The following is a 15,984-nucleotide window of genomic DNA, read 5'->3' on the forward strand; positions in this document are numbered from 1 at the left end:
TAAGACTAGTTATTGCCGAGACCTTGACACTTGAAAGGTACAAGATGCCACAAGAAACGTGGCGATTGTGTACTGACTGGGCAGAAATCTACTATTTTCACACAACAATAATTGCCCTCTTGTACTTATGATTAAGCTTGTGTATTATCTGCTGACTGGTTAGTACGCAACAAAAGCTTTTCACTGTACCTCAGTACATGTGACAATAAACTAAACTAAAGTAGAGTATGATTTTACTTGATTGTACTTAAATCACAAAAAAATAATTTCTATCAATTTATTGTTGTCATTTGTGCCAAGGTAAAATGAAAAACTTTGCTTTGCATGCAATCCAATTAGATTAGATAATACAATACATAAATATAATCATCAAACTCAAGTACAATAGGGTGAACAGAGGAAAAGATGCAGACTCCAGAGTATAGTTCTCAACATAGTGGCGCACCAATTCCATTTACAAAATTCAATGTCCACTATGGGGGTAGAGATGATTTGGACCATTCACTAGCATGATGGAGGGGAAAGAGCTGTTCCTGAGTCTGGTGTGTGTACTTTCAAGCTTCTGGACCTTGGTAGAAGGTACCCAAAGGTACAGAAGCTTGAAAGTTCACGCACCAGACTCGGGAATATATGCAAAGGTTTGTATGAATCATTGGACACGTGCCGAATTTGCTCTGTCTCCTAAGAAAGCAGAGGTAATTGGTGTGCCTTCTTGGCTGTCACACATTCAAGCAATACCAGTATATATCAGTAGATTCACGTAATAAACAAAAATACAGGTGAGTGAAGATCCAGTATATTATTTTACATGGAACACAAGCACTACAATTCACAAGAAATTTGATTAAGATCATACCTAGCAGAGAGTCTTCATTGTAGATTGATATGCAAAAAGACCCTGCTGCACCAACTAAAACTTAATTATGTCCAAAGCACACAGAAAGCAGTATCATATGGGTTTTCAAAATCCAAAATGCTTATAGTTAAGGTAATTCCATTAGTGTATGGTACATACTATGGAAAACAAATATAACCAATTCCTTGGTTACACAAAAAAGCTGGAGAAACTCAGCGGGTGCAGCAGCATCTATGGAGCAAAGGAAATAGGCAACGTTTCGGCCGGACACCCTTCTTCAGGCGGGGCGGGGGCGGGGGGTGGGTGGGGACAAGAAAGGGAAAAGGAGGAGGAGAGACCGAAGGCTGGGGGATGGGAGGAGACAGCAGGGGGGCTGAGGAAGGGGAGGAGACAGCAAGGACTAACAAAATTGGGAGAATTCGATGTTCATGCCCCCGGGGTGCAGACTCCCCAAACGGAATATGAGGTGCTGTTCCTCCAATTTCCGGTGCTGCTCGCTGTGGCCATGGAGGAGACCCAGGACAGAGAGGTCGGAGACGGAGTGGGAGGGGGAGTTGAAGTGCCGAGCCACCGGGAGGTCTGCTTGGTTATTGCGGACCGAGCGGAGGTGTTCGGCGAAACGATCGCCCAACCTCCGCTTGGTCTCACCGATATAGATCTGTTGACATCTAGAGCAGCGGACGCAATAGATGAGGTTGGAAGAGGTGCAGGTAAACCTCTGTCGCACCTGGAACGATTGCTTGGGTCCTTGAACGGAGTCGAGGGGGGAGGTAAAGGGACAAGTGTTGCATCTCTTGCGGTTGCAAGGGAAAGTGCCCGGGGAGGGGGTGGACCGAGAGGGAAGGGAAGAATTGACAAGGGAGTTATGGAGGGAGCGGTCTTTGCGGAAGGCAGATATGGGGGGAGATGGGAAGATGTGGCGAGTGGTGGGGTCACGTTGGAGGTGGCGAAACTGACGGAGGATTACTTTTTGTATGTGACGGCTGGTGGGGTGAAAGGTGAGGACTAAGGGGACTCGGCCCTTGTTGCGAGTGCGGGGATGGGGAGAGAGAGAAGTGTTGCGGGGTATGGAAGAGACCCTGGTGCGAGCCTCAATAACCAATTCCTTGTCTGGAAAGGGAAGCACAACACCTGTTGGACTTGGAGCTACCACAATCTCAAGCTTATACAAGGGTTCGTGACACATATGATCAAACCAAAAGAGCTCAAATACATATTTGACAAATCTTGTTGGAAAAACATTGGCAGAAGTATTAAAAACCTCAAAGACAATTCAAGAACCAATTAACTTGAGTTGTAAGTAAACAGATTTAATCTTAAAGATTTTAAATCTTAAAACTTTAGGACTAATATTGGGAATTTTTCCTCAAGAAACGCTCAACAAATGGAAAGGTTTTCAGGAACAGTAGCAAAGAACAAAATCTGTGAATCCAAGAAATTCAATGCTGAAATGCAGCAAGTCTCTGGATGAAATAACCAAAGCCAAAACAGTCTTCCTCATCTGGATCCATATAACCATTTCGAACATCTATTCGTGCTGCCTGAGGGATGGTGATTCAGCCAAATTCAATACATCAACACAAACAAATTAGTGAAATCAAAACAAAAGGCAAAAGATAGTGCATTTATCCTCATGATTTTCATTCTAAAGACAAAGAACTTGTGGTGGCATAACTAAAACAAAACATTTCCAAGAACATGGTAATGCAGCAAGTTAGGATTATGTCCTTAACACATCCGTCCAATCCAATACTGAGGAAAAATACTCTCCGGGGTTAAAAAATCTCTCAGATCTCAGTGAATATGCAACTACAAAAAAAAGTTACCTCAACATTGCCCTATGCAGTTCAAAGTTGTTTATTTTTCTAATCTGTCGATTGTTTGGTACATGCTGTTACTTCCAAGTCAAATTACTTTAAAAAAAGCTTTCTCAACTATTACATCACTTCGTTCACTCGTTTGATTCACTTACTAATGGATCCTTCTGTATAAGAGTTTATTTGGCTTGGAAACTGAAAGGGAAATACGCAAGTCCACGTTATAGTAGAATTAGGCCATACGGCCCATCGAGTCTACTCCCTCAATCATGGCTGATCTCTGCCACCTAATTTCATTTTCCTGCCTCCTCCCCATAACCCTTGACTCTCGTTCTTAAGAATTTGTCTATGTCTGCCTTAAAAATATCCACTGACTTGGCCTCCACAGCCATCTGTGCAAATGAGTTCCACAGATTAACTACCCTTCAACTAAACAGCATTTATACATCATTCATTTTATACACCTCTATTTTAAACTGTAATATCTTAATCCTTTTTTGCAGCTTTAAAAATACATATTGTAGTTAAAAAAAACTGCAGCATCTAGATGGCGGCAGTGGAAGGTGATGGGGAAAGTTGACGGCTGTGAACAGTCTGCGAACTCACCTCCTGCGGCCTTGGAAAGTACACTAAAGTTCTGCGATCAGCTCTGGAAACAGAGCATAGAAACATAGAAAATGGGTGCAGGAGTAGGCCATTCGGCCCTTCGAGCCTGCACCGCCATTCAATATGATCATGGCTGATCATCCAACTCAGTATCCTGTACCTGCCTTCTCTCCATTACCCCCGATCCCTTTAGCCACAAGGGCCACATCTAACTCCCTCTTAAATATAGCCAATGAACTGGCCTCAACTACCTTCTGTGGCAGAGAATTCCAGAGATTCACCATTCTCTGTGTGAAAAATGTTTTTCTCATCTCAGGTCTAAAAGATTTCCCCTTTATCCTTAAACTGTGACCCCTTGTCCTGGACTTCCCCAACATCGGGAACAATCTTCCTGCATCTAGTCTGTCCAAACCCTTAAGAATTTTGTAAGTTTCTATAAGATCCCCCCTCAATCTTCTAAATTCTAGCGAGTACAAGCCGAGTCTATCCAGTCTTTCTTCATATGAAAGTGCTGACATCCCAGGAATCAGTCTGGTGAACCTTCTCTGTACTTCCTCTATGGCAATAATGTCTTTCCTCAGATTTGGAGACCAAAACTGTACGCAATACTCCAGGTGTGGTCTCACCAAGACCATGTACAACTGCAGTAGAACCTCCCTGCTCCTATACTCAAATCCTTTTGCTATGAATGCTAACATACCATTCGCTTTCTTCACTGCCTGCTGCACCTGCATGCCTACTTTCAATGACTGGTGTACCATGACACCCAGGTCTCGTTGCATCTCCCCTTTTACTAATCAGCCACCATTTAGATAATAATCTACTTTCCTGTTTTTGCCACCAAAAGTGGATAACCTCACATTTATGTCACTCTCCACAGATGCTGCCTGTCCTGCTGAGTTACTCCAGAATTTTGTGTCGATCTCCTTGAGTCAAAGATGCAAGTTACTAGTCCAGCACTGAAACAGATAATTATTATTATACATGCTGAGAAAACAGACAGGAACAACTTTGCATTTGGCTCACTTCTCAAAATGTGCAGTGTAAAAGTTCATTAAAAAGACCAACTGTTGAGGGATTAATCTGATCCACATCCCTGAATTGAAAATATTATATAAACAATCACCGTCTTGTGCCTGTCAATTAGTGACTTGTGCTTGCCATACAGATGTTCCCTCAAATGTTCACTTCTCTTATATCTGCTCAAAACCTCAGCTCAATAACATTTTCCATTTTTCCTGCAAGGTCAAACTGGAACATGAAATCAATTTCTCTTTTCATAGGTGCTGCTTGATCGCTTCACACTTCCAATATCTCATGTGCCTGAGAGGTTTCAGCACATGTTACGACTGAAAAATAAATTACTTGGGCACAAATGTCTTCAATGTCTTAACTGCACCATATATCCTTCTTGGAAAGTCAGTTTCAATACTATGCAGTTATGCAACTGTCTGTCTATTTGAATGGTTGGCAGGCAAATTAAGATTCCACGTCATTACTTCACATAATGTTAAAAAAAATTCTCTCAGCTCAAATGAAAATCAATTAAAAAAACTGCAGTTGCCAGAAATCCAAATTAAACAGAAAATTCTGAAAATAATAAGTCGTCATATCTGCCACAGCCACTATGCCAGATATACTGTGTTTGCCCAAAGTGCTGAAGGAACTCAGTGGGTCAGTCAACATCTTTGGAGCGAATGGACAAACGAAGGATCAGGTGGGGACCCTTTATTGAGACTGAAAGGTCCCAACCCAAAATGTCTGTCCATTCCCTCCCCAGATGCTGCCTGACCCGCTAATTCCCTCCTGCACTGTGTGTTTTGCTCAAGGTTACAACATCTGCAGTTTCTTGGGTCTCATCCAAAGCATTAACTGTTTCTCTTCCCACACATGTGGCCTGACCTAGTGTCTTTTGGCGTTTTTGGTGTTTTTATTCTGCCAATTTATGCCAAAGTCATTGTCGTTTTGTTGCAAGTTGTGGCAAATAGGACGTTTATCACGTGATTGCCCCCATAGCAATGATCTCATCAAATGATAGGATAGCTCCAGGGAACAAATGGCCTACTCCTCTCCCTAATATCCACACATTCCTGTGTACAAATACAAACATTTATACAAAGTTATTTCCATAAGACCACTGGTACGAGAATGTCAGTCAGAAGTATTTGAAGCAGCAACCTATTTCACCCCCATATACATGTTCTGTCATATTAGATTGAGGGTAATAATTTTTCCTCAACAACTCTTTTGATCGATGTGCTTTACAGAAGTCAGGTATACATAAGCAGACAACCTGTATTTAGTTTCTTGGAAATTCACCATATTTAGTGTAGAAATCACTGGAGTGAGTTAATGAAGATTTTAAAGCATTCTTTGAAATAAAGCCAAAGTACACTCTCTCTCTCACTCCACGTCACAGATGGTCGCTGAATGATGCTGCATGTGAAATTCCCATCACATTAACAGCACTTGCTCTACTGCATAATTGATTTCACAGAAGCATTTGCAACTTTAGATTAAACAAAGCACACAGTAAATCAAGTTGCCTTCATTCCATAATAGCACGTATTAAAACATAAATTCAAAATTATCTCAAAGCATTGGTGCAAGTTATTTCTTGCCTTCCAAGATAATATATATAAAAGCCAATAAATTAATGACTATAACAACATAAAAATAAACAGATTATTAATTTCAGATTGCAATGGGACCCACCCATAAGCAAAAGGTCTGTCTTAAACTATTACTATCTGTCTCTTAGACAACTATCAAAGCAACTGTAATAAGCATTGAGGTAGCTCCAGAATCTAGTGTTTCAATCCAGAACATTAAGTTATCATAGTCAGAATTCTACAGCACAGAAACAGGCCTACTGCCCAACACATACATGCCAGTCTTTATGCCCATCTACACTAATCCTATTTGCACACAATAAATTCATTTTGCTTTGACACTTTCCCTCCCAAGATCATATGTAAAATCTTCTTTCTCATCAACCAGTCCTAAGATAAACCCAGACCTAAGATAGACACAAAATGATGAAGTAACTCAGCAGGTAAGGCAGCATCACTGGAGAGAAGGAATGGGTGACATTTCTGGATGAGACCCTTCTTCAGACCGAGCTTCAACTCAACCCTTCAAAACGTCACCCAATCGTTCTCTCCAGTGATGCTGCCTGACCCACTGAGTTACTCCAGCATTTTGTGTCTATCTTCGATGTAAACCAGCATCTGCAGTTCCTTCCTACACATTAAACCTATATCGCCTTGTTTTTGATACCTCTACCATGGGTATGAATGGGCCAAAGGGTCTGCTCCTTTGCTGCACTGTTCTGTATCACACGGAACAGTATTTTTACATTAAAAATGGACAAATATTGACAGTTAATCTCAATAGGTCAGTTGTAACAAAGAGCAAAATAATTCCAATGTTTTAGAGGAGTAGAAGAGGAGTATCAGAGCAAAGAGGTCCTTCTGCAGTTGTACAGGGCCCCAGTGATACCACACCTGGAGTATTGTGTGCAGTTTTGGTCTCCAAATTTGAGGACATTCTTGCTATTGAGGTAGTGCAACATAGGTTCATGAGGTTAATTCCAGGGATGGCGGGACTATCATATGTTGATAGAATGGAACGGCTGGGCTTGTATACCCTGGAATTTGTGGAATTCTCTGCCTCAGAAGGCAGTGGAGGCCAATACTTTCAGGAGAGGGTTGGATAGAGCTCTTCAAGATAGCAGAGTCAAGGGATATGGGGAAAAGGCAGGAACAGGGTACTGAGTGTGGATGATCAGCCATGATCACAGTGAATGGCAGTGCTGGCTCGAAGGGCCGAATGGCCTACTCCTGTCCCCATTGTCTATAAGTTAAATAAGGTTTATGGTCAATACAAAGTCACTCAAAATTTTATGTCAAAATTTCACTTATGATCTGGAATCCATTGTACAGTGGATGGATACAAAAGTTAATGAAGCACTCAAAAGCAATTGAATGAATACTTGAAAATAAAATAACTTGTGGAGTTACAGGCAAAGTGGGACTATTCTTTTAAGAGGCAGCACGAAACCAAAGCAATTTTTAAATTAACACTCAGCTAAGTTTTGCTATTCCATTGAGTTTTATCTCACAGCCACATCGAAGGTTGACAAAAACTTTGTCCAGCTGATAATGTCAAAGAAAGGATTTGCCAGCCACATAATTTCACAACCTGTGTTTGACAGTAATGCCGTGGCTTTATTTGCCACAAGATACTGCATATCCAACATTCCCAAATATTTGAAGAGGATGACAGTATTTGCTGATACTTGACACATTGCAAAGATCATGTGCAAACAGTGGTATCAAGTACAAACTTTCCAACAAAAAGTTCTGCGCTCCTGTCAATGGTGTTACAACAGCACAATGAAGTAAGCAAAGTACCCCAGACTAATCCAAGACTCAATTTAAAAAAAAATATTATCATCTTATATTTTCAAGCCACAAATATATAAAACGGCTTTCTTGTAACAATTATAAAACAAATCATTCATTCAGCTTGTCTCACAATACACTGATAAAATAAAACAAATGATAACCAATTCCAAATCTCTTTTTGCTCAAGACTAGAAACCACACAATTTCAAACCACTAGAGTCTGAAGAAGGGTCCCGACCCAAAACATTGCATATCTGTGCCCAAGAGATGGTGCCTGGCCCACTGAGTTACTCCAGCACATTCTCTCTTTTATTTTGTAAAGCAACATCTGCAGTTCCTGTGTCTACTAATGCATCTCTTTACTTTCACTTGACTGTTAAGCTTTAAGATACATACTTGGCTAGCAGATAAGTATTTATAAAAACAAATGGAAGTCATGTCATTGCAGCAAATCAAGAAATTGACTGATGCAGTGTATCGCAAGTGCTGGTGGTGTTGTGGGAATGAGGGGACTGAAATGAAAACTACAGAAAGGTGGGCAGAGGCTTACAGCCCCGTCAATGATGCTCTCAGCAGAAAGTGAACAACTTCCTAAGCATGAAAATGCTCGAGTACATCGCTGACTGCTGAACTTTATTTTTCTTTGTGTGTTTATTTGTTGTAAACCAGCATCTGAAATTTCTTGTTTCTACTCTTTAATACATCACTAGATATAGACAGTGAATAGAGAGAGATGGGTGAATAGAGAGAGATGGGTGAAGAGAGAGAGAGATGGGTGAGAGAGAGAGAGAGAGAAGGGGTGAAGAGAGAGAGAGAGAGAGAGAGAGAGAGAGAGAGAGAGAGAGGAGAGAGAGAGAGAGAGGAGGAGAGGGGAGAGGGAGAGAGAGAGAGAGAGAGAGAGAGAGAAGAGAGAGAGAGAGGAGAAGAGAGAGAGAGGGAAGAGAGGAGAGAAGAGAGGGAGAGACGAAGAGAGAGGAGAGAGAGAGAGGGTGAAGAGAGGGAGAGACGGGGGATAGAGAGAGAGAGGGTGAGAGGGAGAGAAGGGTGGAGAGAGAGAGAGAGAGAGATGAAGAAGAGCGAGAGAGAGAGAGGGAGAGAGAGAGAGAGAGAGATGGGTGAAGAGAGATAGAGATGGATGGGCGAAGAGAAAGAGAGAGATGGTTGAAGAGAGAGAGAGAGAGAGAGATGGGTGAAGAGAGAGAGAATGAAGAACGAAGAGTGAAGAACGAAAAACTGCATGTCGTTGTCTCTGTTCTGTACCCTGACAATTGAAGTTGAATCTGAATCTGAGAGAGGGAGATGGGTGAAGAGAAAGTGAATGGATAGATAACACATCGAGGGGGTGGATAGAAACATAAAATGGTTTAAATAATGACAACAGCCCCGCCACACACACACCGTTTTCTTCTTCTTCAGAAGAGACCCGGGGCTGGCCGCGGGGGGGGGGGGGGGGGGGGGGGGGGGTCAGGCCGGCCTCCAGCGGTACTCGAGGCCGAGGCTTCGGCGGCATCTAGGCCGCGCCGGAGCGAGGAGGAGAGGGGAGGGGACGGCGCGGGGTTGGTGAGACACAGCTTAGCGCGGCGGGGCTGGATACTCACTCGGGCACGTAGGTAGACGAGTAGCTGGACCATTTGTGGAGGCAGTAGGTCAACGTGCTCCGCTCGGGCAGCGCGGCCGCCATCTTACTTACACCAGCGGCTCCGCTCGGCGGCCGCACCACGTGACCCCCCCCCTTCCTCCCCGCCGGCCCGGACTCGCTGCTGCCCCACGCAGGCCGACCGGCGCCACTACACAGAGTAGCAGCCTCGCATCTTTCCCTTGGCAACTCACAAACAGCCCAAGTCTAGTAAGTAGTCTTGGTACATTTGCCAAATAAAGTACCATTGTAACCAGTCTGAAGAAGGGTTTCGGCCCGAAACGTTACCTATTTCCTTCGCTCCATAGATGCTGCTGCACCCGCTGAGTTTCTCCAGCATTTTTGTGTACCCAAGTAAGTAAGTAAGTTTTATTTATTGAGAACATCGAGTTGGCTAAGGAGGCCACATATAGACCCCGACCTCGGGTGGACTTTGAGGGGGAGAACTGGATATTTTTAGTGCCTTCCCTCACAGTGAATTCTGCTGTGGGGGGACGTTTCATGTTGATTTCTATAGTGTACTGTTCTGTGTCTTTTTTTTTTCTTTTTTTCTTTTTTCTCTTTTTTGTTTTTGTATGGGTATATTGACATTTGGTCTGTTCTATTAATTTAATCAAACTCTGTAAAGCACTTTGGTTCAAATACTGGTTTTGTTGAAAAGTGCTATATAAATAAAGATTATTATTATATAGCACGTTTTAAGTCATAGAAACATAGACATAGAAATTAGGTGCAGGAGTAGGCCATTCGGCCCTTCGAGCCTGCACCGCCATTCAATATGATCATGGCTGATCATCCAACTCAGTATCCCGTACCTGCCTTCTCTCCATACCCCCTGATCCCTTTAGCCACAAGGGCCACATCTAACTCCCTCTTAAATATAGCCAATGAACTGGCCTCAACTACCCTCTGTGGCAGAGAGTTCCAGAGATTCACAACTCTCTGCGTGAAAAAAGTTCTTCTCATCTCGGTTTTAAAGGATTTCCCCTTTATCCTTAAGATAAGTTAAGATAAGATAAGTCAACTCGCATTGACACCAAAGTGCTTTACAGTTATTTTGAGTTAGATGGGAGTTAGATGTGGCACCTTGTGGCTAAAGGGATCAGAGGGTATGGAGAGAAGGCAGGTACGGGATACTGAGTTGGATGATCAGCCATGATCATATTGAATGGCGGTGCAGGCTCGAAGGGCCAAATGGCCTACTCCTGCACCTATTTTCTATGTTTCTATATTTCTATAAATAATAAGTTTCCATACAAACCATAGAAAAAGGTTAAAAAAAAGTCAAGTCAAGTCAAGTTGTGTTTAAGAAGGAACTGCAGATGCTGGAAAATCAAAGGTACACAAAAATGCTGGAGAAACTCAGCGGGTGCAGCAGCATCTATGGAGCGAAGGAAATAGGCAACGTCTGAAGAAGGGTTTCGGCCCGAAACGTTGCCTATTTCCTTTGCTCCATAGATGCTGCTGCACCCGCTGAGTTTCTCCAGCAATTTTGTCTACCTTCAAGTCAATTCACTTTCATTTCTATTTTAAAAAACCTTTTAAAAAACAACTCTTGTTGACCAAGGTGCTTTACATTGGTGGAGGTACTAACGTTATACAACATTGGTACATAGATTAAGTACATACATTAATACATATATATAGCCCTCGCTCAGAGGACGTCAAGAAAGGCTTGAGAGTAAAGATGAGTTTTAAGTCTCGACTTAAAAGAGTCGATGGAGGGGGCAGTTCTGATGGGAAGAGGGATGCTGTTCCACAGTCTAGGAGCTGCAACTGCAAAGGCACGGTCGCCCCTGAGCTTATGCCTAGACCGTTCAGTAACCCCAAGTCGGCCGATCTGAGGGACCTGGAGGTGGTGTGGTGTGTAAACAGACTTTTGATGTAGGTGGCCCAGTGGTAAGCAAAGATGTATGGTAAGATCTATGATCTCTGGTGGTAAGTGTCTTCATTTCTCTCACTTCAGGTAGCCCTGGCATTCCTTCTCTCTCTCTCTCTCTCTATCCCTCCCCCTCCCAATTCGCATTAGCTTCTTGTTTTCACCCGACAAAATCATCGTCACTTTTTTTTGCAGGTAGACACAAAATGCTGGAGTAACTCAGTGGGTCAGGCAGCATCTCTGGAGAGAAGGAAAGGGTGACGTTTCAGGTCGCGACCCTTCTTCAGACGTTTCCACCAGTGGGCAAGTCTCGGACAAGAAGGTTGAGGGGGGGACCTCATTGAAACTTACAGAATAATGAAAGCCATAGAGAGAGTGGATGTGGAGAGGATGTTTCCACTGGTGGGAGAGTCTTGGACTAAAGGGCACAACCTCAGAATTACAGGACGTTCCTTTAGGAAAGAGATGAGGAGGAATTTCTTTAGTCAGAGGGTGGTGAATTTGTGGAATTCATCGCCACAGAAGGGTGTGGGGGCCAAGTCGATTGATATTTTCAAGGCAGAGGTAGATAGATTCTTGATTAGTACGGGTGTCCGTGGTTACGGGGAGAAGGCAGGAGAATGGGGTTAGGAGGGAGAGATAGATCGGCCATGATTGAATGGCGGAGTAGATTTAGTAAGCCGAATGGCCTAATTCTGCCCCTATCACTTGTGACCTTATGACTCATTGCATATGGATATGCTCTCTGCTGCAGAGGAACATGCAACTCACACCCACCCCCACCCCCCTGCAACAGAAGCGTGCAGCGCTGACATGCACAACTGACGTCTAACCCATTGCATAGACATGCAGCCCGTTGCATACAGACATGCTCCCCATCCCCGCTGCATGGGAACATGCAGCTCCGCACTGCAATAGAGGCGTGCAGCGCTGAGATGTACGGCAGACATCTAAGTAACCCATTGCTGAGAGACATGCAGCCTTTTGCATACAGGCACACTTCCCATCCGTGGGGAGAAAGCAGGCATGGATTATTGATAGGGGACGATCAGCCATGATCACAATGAATGGCGGTGCTGGCTCGAAGGGCCAGATGGCCTTCTCCTGCACCTATTCTCTATGTCTATCCCCACTGCACACAGACATGCAGCAGCACTGACAAGTAAAACATGCATCTAACCCATTAGACAGAGACATGCAACTCATTGCATACAGGCATACTCCCCATCCCCACTGCACAGAGGTATGCTGCCAAGTGCACAAATGTGTTCCTCATCCCCACTGCACAGGCATACAGTGCAGACTCATTATACAAACCTATAACCCATTGTATAGAGACATGTAGTCCAGACACTTACTGCCCATTTCCACTGCACACAGCCATGCAGCATAAATGGTCCAGATCATTACATTGTAAAGGATCATAACTAATAACAAAATAAATATGTGTTAATTAGTACGGGTGTCAGGGGTTATGGGGAGAAGGCAGGAGAATGGGGTTAGGAGGGGAGAGCTAGATCAGCCTTGATTGAATAGCGGAGTGGACTTGATGGGCCAAATGGCCTAATTCTGCTCCTCCTATCACTTATGAACCTATAAGCAGATTTAGTATCGAGACCCTTCTTCTAGACGAAGGGTCTCGACCCGAAACGGTGCCTATTTCCTTCGCTCCATAGATGCTGCCTCACCCGCTGAGTTTCTCCAGCATTTTTGTCTAGTTCAGGTTCAAGTGAGTTTATTGTCATGTGTCCCTGTATAGGACAATGCAATTCTTGCTTTGCTTAGCACACAGAACATAGTAGGCATTTACTACAAAACAGATCAGTGTGTCCATATACCACAATATAAATATATACACACATAAACAAATAAACTGATAGAGTGCAAATAGCAGATAATGGGCCACCAATAATCAGAGTTTTGTCCGAGCCAGGTTTAATAGCCTGATGGCTGTGGGGAAGTAGCTATTCCTGAACCTGGTTGTTGCAGTCTTCAGGATCCTGTACCTTCTACCTGAAGTTAGCAGGGAGATGCAGATTTAGTATAATTGGTCCCAAAGCAAAACAAGAAACAAATACCCAACAGATCAGGCAGTATCTTTGGAAAGGGAAACGGTCTGGTTCATGCATCTGGATGCAATGAGCAAAGTAATTTATTTGTTGTCTGCATGCATTTTGCCCAACTTGCTAAGTATTTTAAGCAATTGTCGATTACTTCATATTCCCAGTACTTGAAAGATTTTGGTTTTGGTTTCTCACGCTTATGGTTCGGATGCTTTCTTTAATCAGGCTGGCTACAAGGTGGGGTTGATGAGTATGAGACGGAACAGTCTCAATTCAATAATCAATGCTCATGTGTTTCATTTCTCAGTGCGACATACCCACATATTTACCATCCCAAAGGTTATTATGCCACTTAGAACTGCACTACAGGCTTTTACAGATAAACTATGTGCTGACAGGGAATAGAAGAATAATTAGAGTTGAACAACATCCAACCTCCCTTGGCTGTTGATGAAAATATTAGGTTCAAATGGTTCCTGCTAACAAATTCTTGGAACATAGCTTTGGCATGTACTTTAGGTTTATTTTTCTTCTCTGCAAACTTCATATTTGATTCACGCAAAAATAAATTAGAAAAACAGATAATGAATCTTAGGAATTTACACTATACCTTCCCTGAAGAGTGTCGTTTGCAAAGAGTAAATGACAAATATATGCATCAGCAAGTTATGTGATAATGGCTGCAGGGGTCTATCTTGGCTGAAGAAGCTTGCCAAGGCTTGTTTCAGATACAAATAGAGTACAGTGTGTCAATAGCATTTGTATTTCTTCACCATAGTGATTGCAATTGTCATAGTCATACAGTGTGGCAAAAGGTCCTTCAGCCCAACTTAGCCACGCCAACCAACATGTCCCATCTATATCAACCCCAATTGCTTGCATATGACCAACATCACTCCAAACTTGTCCTATCCATGTACCTGTTTATTTGCTTCTTAAACATTGCGCTAGTCCCTGCCTCAACTACCTCCTCCAGCAGCCCCTTCCATACCCAATAGTCAATAGGTGCAGGAGCAGGCCATCAGGCCCTTCGAGCCAGCACTGCTATTCACTGTGATCATGGCTGATCATCCACAATCAGTATCCCATTCCTGCCTTCTCCCCATATCCCTTGACTATGCTATCTTTAAAAGCTCTATCTTAAGATTCTCTGCCTCTCCTGCCTTCTGAGGCAGAGAATTCCACAGATTCACAACTCTCTGGGTGAAAATGGTTTTCCTCATCTCTGTTCTAAATTGCCTACCCCTTATTCCCGCCATCCTTTATGAGAAAAAGTTACCCCTGAGATTCCCATTATATCTTTCCTCCCTCACCTTAAAACTATGCCCTCTGGTTCTCGATTCACTACTCTGGACAAGATACCTTGTGTGTCTATTCCTCTGGTGATAAAATGCTCTCATGAGATTTATAAAATGAAAGCAGAAAATAATCAGGTTTTAAGTAAATACACCTAAATACAATCTCATCAGTGATCCCCAAAACAGGCATTTGAATTGAACTTTAATGAGACCAGTTAAATGGAAAGAACAATGAATATCCACATACCACATGGATTATTCCATTGAGTGAATGAGTAATATATTGTGGAAGCAAGGAAGGCACTGCAGCTGGTGGTTTACCAAGAAAAGACACAAGACGCTGGAATAACTCAGCGGGTCAGGCAACATCCCTGGAGAACAAGGATATGTGATATTTTGGGCTGGGACCCTTCTTCAGTAATATTCAGTACCAGAATGAAAGGAAACTTACACAGTGTCACAAAGTTTGTGTGAGGTAACTATGAATTTGGATTTCTTCACTTAAAACGAAGAAAAGATGAACCTCACAGGTGTGAACGCCAGAATTAAAATAAAATACACCGGCTCAGATCATTAGCTTTTGAATATTAAAAAGACGAGTGACTAAAGGACGCAAAGTGCTGGAGTAATTCAGTGGGTCAGACAGCATCTCTGGTGAACGTGAATAGGTGACGTTTTGGATTAGGACTCTTCTTAAGACTGAATATGAATCTGAAGAAGGATCTCGATCCAAAACATCACCCGTTCCTTCTCTCAGGAGATGCTGCCTGTCCCGCTGAATTACTCCAGCATTTTGTGTCTACTCTTGACTCTTGATTCCCTGTAAATGCAGATAGTTCAATTAATTCCATGGTAGTGAGAACTAAGTAGATATTTTGCACAAAATGTACTGATCGGTATAGGCTGAAGAGATCATATACTACAAGTTGATAAAGTTGAGTAAAGAATTATTGTCCGTTCACAGCTGTAGACCGGAGCAGAACTGTGGAGACCCAGTGTAAATATCCATTTGGTGATCAGGGAATATTTGTGCAGTGAACATGATATCACAAAAAAAAGAACTTGCCTCAAGTAAAACACTTAATCAACAAAACATTATTTTTGTATTGCAAATCTAGTTTGTGTTACTGATCAAATAAATGTAGACTCAGTAGGGAGATTAAACTTGAGATCACAACGAATGGATAAAAAGAGGTCTCCAAATATCTTGTTGCAGGCACATGAAATGGTGCAGAACATCAGGAGTTCACTCAGCCCATTGGATCGTACTCAAATATTTCAAAGTCCAGAACAGTTAGTTTCACTCCCTGCTCTTTCCCCCATATTCAGCCGATCATTGTGTGTTCAAATATTTTTCTCCAAATATCTTTTGTTGGTTGCTTCTGAACATGTGTCAACCAGGCTATCATAGAGTCCGTTC

The 15,984-nt window shown here is 42.8% G+C and overlaps 1 protein-coding gene across 1 annotated transcript in view; it reads right to left on the reverse strand.

Annotated features, from left to right (window-relative positions):
* The window catches only part of mkln1 (muskelin 1, intracellular mediator containing kelch motifs), an 89,245-nt gene extending 79,836 nt beyond the window's left edge, over window positions 1–9,409 (reverse strand). The window contains 1 exon segment of the mRNA XM_055653393.1: window positions 9,287–9,409. Within this exon segment, the coding sequence (XP_055509368.1) occupies window positions 9,287–9,369 (83 nt within the window). The 5' untranslated portion in view covers window positions 9,370–9,409.
* Between the last annotated feature and the right edge of the window lie 6,575 nt (window positions 9,410–15,984).

The sequence above is a fragment of the Leucoraja erinacea genome, chromosome 22 (assembly GCF_028641065.1).
Source record: "Leucoraja erinacea ecotype New England chromosome 22, Leri_hhj_1, whole genome shotgun sequence".
NCBI classification, from domain to species: Eukaryota; Metazoa; Chordata; class Chondrichthyes; order Rajiformes; family Rajidae; genus Leucoraja; species Leucoraja erinaceus.